The sequence below is a fragment of the Mandrillus leucophaeus genome, unplaced genomic scaffold (genome assembly GCF_000951045.1).
Source record: "Mandrillus leucophaeus isolate KB7577 unplaced genomic scaffold, Mleu.le_1.0 Scaffold1150, whole genome shotgun sequence".
NCBI lineage: Eukaryota > Metazoa > Chordata > Mammalia > Primates > Cercopithecidae > Mandrillus > Mandrillus leucophaeus.
The window spans coordinates 1,178,277-1,190,784 of record NW_012099766.1 but is presented as its reverse complement, the minus strand read 5'-3'; the positions used below and the strand labels follow the sequence as shown (position 1 = coordinate 1,190,784).

At 34.5% G+C, this 12,508-nt stretch overlaps 1 protein-coding gene across 1 annotated transcript in view; it reads left to right on the top strand.

Annotated features, from left to right (window-relative positions):
• Positions 1–12,508, top strand: part of PDE4D (phosphodiesterase 4D, cAMP-specific) — a 1,430,592-nt gene that overhangs the window by 386,741 nt on the left and 1,031,343 nt on the right. The window contains exon 3 of the mRNA XM_011998004.1: positions 10,126–10,355. Coding sequence (XP_011853394.1) covers positions 10,126–10,355 — 230 coding nt within the window. The remainder of the gene's footprint in view (positions 1–10,125; positions 10,356–12,508) is intronic.

The following is a 12,508-nucleotide window of genomic DNA, read 5'->3' as shown; positions in this document are numbered from 1 at the left end:
AATATTTAATGGGATTTTGTATTTTTCCACTAAACATTCTGTTGATTATTTGAAGGTACCACACTTTTTGTTGTTATTGTGGCTTCATGGTAAAATTTTTTTGTATAGGGCAAGACCATCCCCATGTTATATTTTATAACAAGCCTAATTCCTCCAAAAAGTAAAATTAAAAAACTAAAAAAGAGATGATTTTCTTGCAATAACATTAAACTTAGAAAATTATTGCAAGAACATCAGTCTTGATTATATAAGTCTTGGAAAAGTTATATAGATTTCTTCACGTAAGTTCTACTTATTTCTTTTTGAGCTTATTTTTAAACATTTTTGTTTTGTTTGTTTTTATAAATGAGATGTTGGTGTGATAGTTTTTAACAACTGGTCTTTGATTTTTATAAATAAAAGGCTTTTACATATTTTACTTTAAAACTGGACAAATTTACCTATTCTTTCTTTCAATTATTTTTCAGTTGATTTATTTGGGTTTCCTACATTTAACTAAGTTGTAATCAAATAGGGATAAAGTTGCCTTCACTTTTCTCACAGTTTTATGCCTCCTATTTCTATTCCTCACATTGGGTTACTGGATTTGTTAGAGGTTTTTGAAAAATGGGGGCAATGTTACATGTGAGCTAAAACTATGAACGTTGATATCAACTAAACCTGGTCTCAAAACTCTGAAGGATCCTCAGTTCAGTTAGAACTTAGAGGTCTTAAAAGACGAGGTGGCTAGAGAGAGGTCTGCACACACATTGCCATGAGTCCTCAGACCACATAAGACACTCTCTTTTGTCTGAAACAAGGCTGGAGCCATGCCTAGATGGCCTGTGGAAAGCTCCCATGGAACCAGCCTGCTGTTCTCATTCCAGGCAAACTAACCTCTCTATAGTTGATAGTGTCACTATGGACAAACTAACCTGTTTAAGCTTCATTTTCCAAATCCATATCATGGGAATAGTAACAGTTTTTTGTACAGTTTTTATAAAATCAATTAGCTGCCTATACAATATATGTAATACAACAAATATTACTAATTTTCTATGATTATCCTGATCTTAAGCATGAACCTATGCTTCACCAGTAGCTATAATGTTAAATATAAATTTAATATAAACATTCTTTTGATTCATAGTTTGTTTATCAAGGAAATATTTTGTAGTTATCTGAATGTCAAAGCCAAAAGCAAAGCAACATTTCTGACTCTCTGCATGCGGAGAGGGAACTTAGCTTTACTTTGTCTCCTCTTTCCTCCCCACAGCCCAATATTTGTTAGTTTATTCTAGATTTACATACCCAGTTTATCACTGTAAATATATCATCACTTAAATGATGATTTTAGATTTTGCTTTCATGTTTATACACATAGTTTTTATTGATATTGGTATTTAAGTAAAACTTGAGAATGAAGACAATAGATTCTTTGTATTTCTTTTAAGGTTGTGATTTGACCATTGATTCCTCAAGTGAGAAACTTTTCAAAACACTTGAAAGAGTAAACTGACTGAGTTTTAACCTATACTTACTGTAAGACAGAATTTTTAGCTGCTAAAAAATCGATGTTAGTTTCTTTTCTACACTTGGGATTCTATTACTGTATGTAACTGTGAAGGAAATAATTGACAGAACTCATGTTTCTCCTTAATTTTTTTCCTTCCTCTACTAACAAAATAGAATTGACTTTATTTTTTAAAGTTACCCAGGAAATGTACAATGCTATTTACAAAAGGTTAATTGAATCCTAGAGTTGCAGATTGAGTTTCTTGTTGATGAGAATGCACTAATATTACTGAATGAGAGATTTTTCAGTTCCTTTTTGGAAACTTTTTGGAAGTTTTGATGACTGAGTTATAGGGAATGGCTTTAGAAAGACTTCAGTGATTTCTGTCTCTTCTAATCAGTATGAAATCACAGCCTATATTTGGATTATGCTCTGTGAATGTTTGAAACCTATCTGTTATCTTTGTGTTAACCTGAGGTAGAAATTCTCATTTTTTTACAGAATTAATTTTGCAGAGTATCTTTTCTGTATCAGTATACAAATATCCATTTGAAAATTGATTGTGTTAAGTCGATACAGTGCCCTTTTCTGTATTAAAAGACATTAGGATGTTTATTGCCTTGACTTGTGAGTTTCCTGTAAGGTTATTTGGGCAATAATAGCATTCAGTTTTAAGATACAACATATATAATAAGTAATGAGACAAGAGGAAAAACATTTTGCATAAGGCTTAGAGAATCTTAAGGCTTATTTTCCATTATTGCTTTAGTGCATTATTAACAATTTCATGGAGACATGATTGACTAATATATGAAGGAAATGTCTACTATTGGCATATAATATGTTAAAATTGCAAATATGACTTTTAATCAACTGTGATAATAGTCTATTAAATTGTATCCTAGTTCTTGAAGAGTCACTAATATTATCTTGTTTATACTACAAACTTAGATACAGGGAAATTTTACTTTTACAGAACTTAATGTTGCACCAAACTAATTGGACAGGTAAAAAAGGAACGTGACATTGGAAGTGATAAAACAAAACCCATCCTCTGCCTACGACTGTCTTCTTCCTGGACTTATCTGACTATTTAACATGCTAACCTTTACAATGCTCTGCATAGTGTAGGCCCTCTGAAAGCACTTGAGTGCCTGAAATCTTTCATTCTTATTTAAAACAAAATAGGTGAAAATACTTAATCATGATGTCTATATATTTGAGAGTATTTGAACATGGGGAGAGACCCAACCAGTTTGAGTGGCTGAAGTTTTGGAATTTTTATAGAAATTCCCTATTATGTGTTTCAACTTCATGTCTGACTTAAAATAATAGTTACAATACAACATTGCTAGTAACACCAATGTCTAATACCATTTCCTCTTTCCCAATTTCTTGCAGTTGAAGACATGGAGATGAGTATGTCTATATGCTTCACTCTTTCCTCAGCAAGGTTTATTTAGCATATGGTTTGTTCCAGGCACTGGCTAAGTACTAGGGGTACAAAAGTTGTTTTGGCTCCCTTCCTTCCAGATGTGTCCATGTGTACAGGCTAACAGTGAACAGTCACATAGGCAGATCACTCTCCTACATTTTTCAGGCTGAAGATTGACTTGGTGTCATAAATAAAAAGGCAGAAGATATTTGTATTCATTGTCTTGGATGATATTTTTAACCTGAGTGGGCAGACTGAAAAGAAAAATGAGGCCGGGCTCAGTGGCTCACACCTGTAATCCCATCACTTTGGGAGGCCGAGGCGGGTGGATCACCTGAGGTCAGAAGTCTGAGACCAGCCTGGCCAACATGATGAAATCCCATCTCTAGTAAAAATACAAAAAAATTAGCTGGGCGTGGTGGCGGGTGCCTGTAATCCCAGCTACTTGGGAGGCTGAGGCAGGAGAATTGCTTGAACCTGGAAGGCGGGGTTGTAGTGAGCTGAGATCGTGCCATTGCACTCCAGCCTGGGCAACAAGAGTAAAACTGCATAAAAAAAAAAAAAAAAAGAAGAAGAAGAAAGAAAGAAAGGAAAGAAAGAAAAGAAAAGAAAAGAGAAATGGTTGAAGGATAGCAGCTTGGACAACGCCTAGGTTTTAAAGACAGCTAATTGAGGAACCAGCAATGAGACTAAATGAAAATGACTGGAGAAGTAGATAGACAGAAAGCAAAATATAAATGACCAATTTATGGGGTGATCTACATCTTTTTTTAATTTTTTTGTCTGTGACAGTCCAGATGTTCTCTTTTTGTCGATGTCACAACTGGCTGGCACTTTCTTTCAACTTGCAAAAGTGTTATGTACTCCAGTAAACCCTAAGTTCTCTGTTACAGCTCTGATCATATACTGGTGATTATCTGTCTATTATATTTTATCTCAAATGAACTGTAAGTGCCTAAGCAAAAGGAGGTGCCTAATTCATCTCTGCATTTTCAGTACCCGACACAAACATGAAAGGTAGTAGGTGCTCAATAAATGATTAATTGAGAAATTAATAGGAATGGAAACACAACTAAGATAGGTTGAACTCTAACTTTAAAGATATATGTATAAAATATAGCACTACCTGTAACAAGGAAACGCCAAATGTTTGTGGATTACCCCAGCAGAAGATTATCTGTGGCTCATGTACTCCAAAATAAGTGTTTCTGATTGGCAAGTGTCTCTTTTGTAAATAGTGATTAAGAAACCATAGTTTCTATCTTGTGCCTCTACCATCTTCAACACATGGTGAGGGGCTACAGAGGGGAAGAGAAATAGGGGGTTGTACTCACAAAGTTTTTATGTGGCAGGCCTGAAAGTGGCACATATACAGACACATACACATTTCCTTAACTTATAATCAATGAACATGTAATGTAACACTCACTGACATCTCTATAGCTACCTGTAAGGGAGTCTGGAGATGTGGTCTCACTGCATGCCCAGAAAGAAACATTCTTTCCTGCAATGCCCATATATGTACATATATATATGTATATACATGTTTACATATGTATGTATATGTGTATATATATGTGTATACATATAGTGTGTGTGTATATATATACACACACACATTTTAAGGGGATTTTCTTATGGAAATTTTATTTCTACCCTCTCTCTCTATATATGAAATAAGTGCCAGAGACCGTGAGATTATTAAGAACCACAGAAATTTATTTAACCCTAGTGATGTGCATGTCTGTGTTTTAAAGGCCATTAAGTAGTTTGCTATCTACTTTTGAAAGAAAAAAATTAAACAAAGAAATTAATTAAATACCTTGGATAGAAACTGAAACAAACAAAAAGGAAAATAATAATAATAAATTTGACATTCATCCATTGTAAGCGTCAATTATTATGGAATTACTTACTTTAGGCATGTATTTCAGAAAGATATTTGTCCTAACAGTAAAAAGCATAACATTAAAGTTATTTGGTTGTCAATTATTCCATATAAGTTGGCTAATTATTGAATATAATTTTATTTTACTACAAGGTAGCAGGTTCATATTAAATTTATTTCAATATGTTAGCATTTCTTTTATTTTGATACTGCGTATCTTGAAGCTGAATGTGAGATATTTCTAAGTCCCATCAATAGCAAGGTGAATGTTGTATCATTTTATTATTATGACTTTTATTAGACTTTTAAAATAGAAAAACAAGACATTTTTATTATAGGGAATATAGAAGGTAATAATTAATAAAGATACTAAAAGAGAATTATTACCAGTACTACTCAGGAGAGCCATTTTAGAGAATTAGGATACATCTTTAAAGAATTGTTTTATGAATATAATATGTGACTTTTTTGTTTTGTTTTGATATTATTGTTTTATAAAAATGAATCACTCTATAATCTGTTCTTCCCACTCAACATTGTATCATTACATGATTATGTATTCTTCTACATTATTTTAACAGTCTCATAGTATTTCATCATATGATGTATCAACATTTACTAAGTCAATCCTTCAGTGCAGCAATTAGATTACATCCAGTTATTTGTTATTATAAATGAGCTGCAGTGAACATCTTTGTGCCTGGATATTTGCCAAACAATTTTATTAAACTGTGTCTAAAATGTCAAAAACATTAGTTCTCAAACTTTAATATGCACTAGAATGATACTGGTGACTTATTCAGACTCATAAGCCCTACTCATAGAGATTGTGTTTAGGAAGATCTGGAATAAGACCCAGGAGTCTGAATTTTAGCAGGCACCATCTATGATTCTAATGCAGAGGGTTTGAATGTCACATTTTGAGAAATAATGACTTGGAGACATTAGAAATACTATCTTTTCCCATCATCTCCTTGCCATAATGCCATTTTCTAACAATAACATAAAATACTTATTGCTCTGGCAATTAGTTTTACATCTCTCTCCAAAATAAGGACATCTAACCTCTTGCCTTGTACTTGATAAGGTTGTTCTTTTTATTTCTGAACCATAACTGATACACATTGATCTAGAGTGTGAAAAAGCCTCTTATACTGTTTTGGAATGGAAAATGTTAGAATATAGCCCTCTAGTGCTTTATCATTTTTGTTATAAAGATGAAAGTATTAATAGAAAGTGGGTTTAAACTAACAGAGTGTAAGCATGGGTGTAAACGTCATTTTTAGTAGAGATAATTATCTCAGAAAAGTTACCTCTTGAGGCAGTTTTATCTAAAAGAGAATGTCACAAACATTAAGTCATTCAACAGATAACCTCAGTTACATAAAGCATTTTTGCAATTGCAATGCTAACACCCAGAGTAGGCAGCTAAATGCTTATAAAAAGATGTTAACTTTGGCCAGCTATATTTAGTGCTACTGAAGCTTTGCTAGATTCATCCTTTGTTCTTCTTTTCTATGTTCATCCAGAAGAGTAGTATTTATACATGTGTTAGTCAGGGTTCTCTAGAGGGACAGAACTAATAGGATGGATGTATATGTGAAAGGGAGTTTATTAAGGAGTATTGACTCACATGATCACAAGGTGAAATCCCACAATAGGTGGTCTGTAAGCTGAGGAGCCAGGAAGCCCGTTCAAGTCCCTAAACCTCAAAAGTAAGTAAAGTGGCAGTGCAAGGATCCAAAAACCCAGCACTCTATAGAAGCATGTTACAACATTTGATGATTCTATAATTCTCATCACACTCAAAAGTAGGAAAGCTGATTTCAGTCTGTGGCCCAAGGCCCGAGAGCCCCTGGCAAACCACTTGGGTAGGTCCAAGAGTCCACCTGTTTGAAAACAGGAGTCTGATGATCAAGAGCAGGAAACATCCAGCATAGAAGAAAGATGGAGGCCAGAAGTCTCAGGCATTCCAGTCCTTCCATGTTTTTCTGCCTGCTTTTAACCCAACTGTGCTTGCAGCTGATTAGATGGTATCTACCCACATGGAGGGTGGGTCTGCCTCTCCCTGTACACTGACTGAAATGGTCATCTCCTTTGGTAACTCCCTCACAGACACACCCAGGAACAATACTTTGTATCCTTCAATCCAATCAAGTTGACATTCAGTATTAACCATCACAACACATAAGTCATTAACTTAATCAAGACCTGTTTCCAATCCAGGAATGAAGTTCTGTTCTTAGAGGAACTTCCTAGGTACATAAGTACACAGAGGCTCACTTTCCCAATCTAAAAGCTAAGACTGTTCCAAGTGCATATGCTTTCTGTTTTTTTCTATATTTGTTATCTGACAGAAACATTGATTTGCCATTGGTTGTTGCAAAATCAGCATTTTATAGCTGGAAGTGTTGCTAAGGTTTATTTTGTATAACCTCTTGATTTTATCCCTATGGAGACTAAAGACCAGCAAGGTTAAGACCAGCAGATCTGGAATGAGTTATTTGTATATAGCAATAGCAATATACAAATAGCAATTTGTACATTGTGTTGTTGCCAGAAAATGGCATTATTGCAAGAAGATGATGGGGAAAATATAGTGTTTCTAATGTCTCCAAGTCATTATTTTTTAAAATGTGATGTTCAAACCCTCTGCATTGGGATCGTAGGTGGTGCATGCTAAAATTCAGACTCCCAGGTCCGGTTCCAGATCTGCTGGTCTTAACCTTGCTTTTCTTTAGTCTCTGCAGACAAAAAATCAAGACATTATACAAAATAAACCTTAAGACCCCTTCCAGTTATGAAGTGCTCTGATTTTTTAACAACCAATGGCACCTCTTAAGACCACCTGAGTAGTTACTGGCAGAACAGGGGATAAAATTTCTATCCTCTCATTTAATGACAGATTGTCATTCATTTCTAATGTTTATGTAGGGCTGCTGTCATCTCAGTTCTGTTTAATTTTTCAAATGAAAATGTGAAGCTTATTGAGTTATGATCAATTAGTGTGTGTTCTGTTCTTTTCTAGTAATACTCACTCTGCCAGTGACTATACTTGTTAAGGTAGTGCAGCATGGTGGCTTTTAGCTCCAGTTTTAACTAGAAGAGATTTGGGTTTGGATCCTGACATGTAGGGTGATCAATCATCCTGGTTTCCTTGGGACTCTGGGGTTTCTCTGGACATAGGACTTTGAGTGCTGAAATCAAAAGGTCCCAGGTGAAGTAAGATGATTAATCACCTCACTAGCCATGTGGCTGTGTGGCCAATGCATGATATTTGATAGGTCTCTGGGGTTTTTAATGGGTAAAATGGGAAAAGTAAGAAGAACTAACTCATAGGATTTTAGTAAAAATTAAATGAGACAGTATATGTAAAACACAGCACTACTTAATAAGGACTCAGTAAATATTAGTCATTATTATTGATGTTTTATAAAACATCTCAGAATTTAGGATTTGAAATAAATGAACTTCCTTTTTAGCTTTCATCCCTTTTTTTTAAACCTTCTCAGTGCCCTTCTATTGTCTTGTTTGTCTATACAACTGGACAATACAACCCAAGGTTGGATAGAGTCCACCATCTCACGTCCTTTCACCTTTTTCAAGATATAAATCAGGAAGACAAAAATTTTCTAGTTGGGAACCAATATGAAGAATGATCTTCAAAGACAGCATAGTGCTATGAAGAAAGGGGAAATTACCCTGGATTATAATAATAGCTGCCATTTTGTTGAGTGCAAACTCTTTGCCAGATATTGGTGCTTCAAATACTTTACATATTTGGTCCACACAGTGACTCTGAGAGGTAAATATTATTATCTCAGTCTTCAGATGGAGAAACAACCTCAATGAGCCTAAGTTACTTGCCCAAAGACAGCTGTATACTAAGGAGTGTAATAAACAAGGCTGGATATTCCAAGCTTGATGAATTTCTAACTTTCAGCCAGTGGGTTAATTTTGGGAAATATAAACTTCCCTCCCTGGGCTAGTTTCTTCACCTGTAAAACTCAGAAGGGAAGGAAATTGCCATATATGAGTGCTAATCACAATGCAGGTAATGAACTATGCACATCAGGTACATGGTCTCATTTAATTCTTGTACGTAAATATTAGTCACATTTTTATAGTAAAGAAACATAAGCCTTAGAGAGACTAAGCAACACTCTAGCAACACAAATAGTAAAGTGGCAGTGCAAAGATTAGAAAACCCAGCACTCTATAGAAGCATGTTATAACATTTGGTGATTCTATAATTCTCAATATGTGGATATAATAAATATTGCTAGAGTAGACTTTCCAGCCATTTGGAAATAATTATTGCTCATGTGATAGTATATTTTTCTCAACTAGAATCAAAATACTACATTTTGACCTGGGTTTACCTTTGCATGTGGATAACATGGATCAAATTTGCAAAGTTCTGCTGAGTTGTAACTTAAATACAGATCTACTGCATCCTCAAGTTTCTTGTAAAGCCTTTTTTTTCTTACTACCCTCTCAGTCTTATAATAATTGTCAAGAGTATATCTGAGTAAGATGTGACATATGAAAACATATGTTTCAAATATGGCCTTAAATATGCAGGAAAAAATAGGACTTTTTTTCTTCCTCTCTTTTCATGGGCATGCATGTAAGAAAATATATATATAAATATAGTCATGTGCTATATAACATTCTAGTCAACTATGGGCCACACATACCATGGTGACCATAAGATTATAATACTGTATTTTTACTGTATATTTCCTATGTTTAGATATGCTTAAATACACAAATATTTCCCATTGTGTTATAATTGCCTACAGTATTTAGTACAGTTACAATGTACCATCTACGTTTGTGTAAATACACTGTGATGTTCACAAAACAAGGCAATTTCCTAATGATGCATTTCTCAGAATGGATCATTATCAAGTGATGCATAACTGTATATATATGACACATGCATATGTCAAGATATGTATTTAATGATGTTTGCAATTCATTTCATAGGAGTTATAAAAACATTTTGATTTATCCTTGATTTTATAGAATCCACGCACAAAGCTAATAAAGTCTAAGATTACTGAAGATGTTAGGTAACTGTCTTAACCAAGCCACACCTGGTAAACAAATTTACTATGTTAAATATAAATTTAGATTTTAGTGAATCAAATATCATTCACTTAATGTCACTGTTTTCCAGATAGCATTTTTTCATGTATAAATTTTACTTAATTTCTTTCCCAGGAAAGTATTAAGCATTATGTAATGATAAACACTGTGACTTTTGTTGATTATATGTACTTTCTTGAACTATTACTTCAGGCCTCTGAGGAAACACTACATTCCAGTAATGAAGAGGAAGACCCTTTCCACGGAATGGAACCCTATCTTGTCCGGAGACTTTCATGTCGCAATATTCAGCTTCCCCCTCTCGCCTTCAGACAGTTGGAACAAGCTGACTTGAAAAGTGAATCGGAGAACATTCAACGACCAACCAGCCTCCCCCTGAAGATTCTGCCACTGATTGCTATCACTTCTGCAGACTCCAGTGGGTGAGTGCCCTCAAGATGTCACTTCTCCATTTTATATTTTAGATGTGATTATTATCTCTGGTCTTTTGAGTTTTTGTGGCTCATTGCTTGATTTGAGTGGGAGAACAGTGGGGTTTCTAGAGTAAAAAAAAAAGGGATGAATTTCTCAGGTGACGTATCTATATCTGCAGGAGAAGACATTTTAGTGAAATTGTTTTACAAAGAAGAGCTGAAAATGTATTGGTGAATGCTAATAAACATTTGCAAAAGGGCAGTTGTACTTGGAAAATTAATATTGGCCATATGTGATTTGATAGAAAAAATTTTAACAAATGAGAACTAATGGACAAATTACCGTGTAGTGATACATGTCTAGAAACAATAGGAAATGTTCAGTGATGCAAAATGAATTTGGCATCAAGAATAGATTGTATTGTAATTAGAATCAAAAGAAATATGCGATGGTATTCATGAGTCTAAAAATTTTGCCTTTGACGTTTCGAAGTATTGCTTACCAGAATACCATTTCAGCTCCCAGTATAAGGTAAATTTATTTAGTATTAGTACTTACAGAGGAGTCAGCCACAGTCACATCTCCGTCGTGTAACATTTTTATTTCCTACTTTGCAGGGTATGGTTTTTGTTTTTATTCTTTTTCGTATTGTTTATCAGTGGGGTTTTACACTTTAAAGCAATGTCACTAGGTTAAAAATTGTGAAAGAAAGTAAGGATATTGGGCACATCCATTATTTGTTCTTGTGACCAGCTGCATTTTTAAGAAGCCTGGATAGAAAGGAAAGAGGATGAAGCCAGTGGGCCATGCATATATAGACTCTTGAACATTTGCTAAAACTATAAGAACAAAACAATTACTATGCTACAAATGTGATGCTCCCACATTGTCTGCCAAGTTAAAGGCATCTCTAGGGAATATGCCTTTTTGGATCTTGTTAAAGTTAGGAAGGTTATGCTCAGAGGAAATTTGACTAGTAACTCAACTCAAAGATACTGAATTTAGCTGTTTTACTTGTTATTGACCAGTCTAAGGGAACTGTTTTAGGAAAAGGTATGAGGAAAATACTACTAGATAAATAATAAGACAACAAATATTCACTCTGAAGCAATGAAAAGAGGAAATATATTTTGTTTCTGTTGTTGTAATTGAGCTATGTGTTTAAAGAAGAATGCATGCACTTTGATCAAACTCATACTAAAGCAGATGGGAATTTTATAACACCTTGACCAGAACATTTTTTGAAAAATGCTGTTCCCCTGAAACTATTTCTCCTTTCTTTGGAATTAACATTGCTGCTGTTATGTCTGTGTAGAAAATTCACAGATATCAGGTGTATCCAGGGTTCCCAAGACCACCCTTGGGTTCAACGATTTGCTAGGAGAGCTCTCATAATTCAGGAAATAGTCATATTCATGGCTCTGATGTGTCACAGCAAAAGGATTCAATGCAGAATAAGCAAAGGGAAAGGTAGTTGGGACAAAATCTGGAGGAAACCAAACGTAAGCTTCCAAGAGTCCTCAAGTGAAGTAAGACAAGATACACTTAATTCCTCTGGTAATGAGTTGAGACAACACATGTGAAATGTGTTCACCAGGGATGCCTTTACCAGGGAAGCCTATTAAAGACTCAGTACCTAGAGTTTTTACTGGAGGCCAGTCACTTAGGTACCCTCTGCCTAGGATATACAAAGTTCCAGATTTCCAGAAAGAAAGTGGATATTCAGCATAAACCACATTATTTGCACAGACAATTTAGGCAAATTGAACCACTCTTACCATTTACAGAATGGTGGATAACTCCTGAAATTAAAGTCCACTAAAGACCCGTGTTTCAAACAGACCTTTCTATATTTAATTGACACAGTCCTGATTAACTGTTTACTATACAGCAGGTTATCTTAGAATAGTTATCTTACTTTCTTCACACTTGTGGAAGATGAGATTATAATTAAAATTAAAATGTACTAATTTAAAGCCCTGATGTATTCAATTAGCTTTGGTATCTCAAAAATTTTGGTTGCAAACCATGATTTCTCATTTTGAGTTGGTGTTATATCATGTGCCCTTAAAATAAAATGATGCAATATACCTAATATATCTCTATGTAGTTGGACATTGTGTGTAATCTAAAATCTTGAGCTGGGTGCAGTGGCTCATGC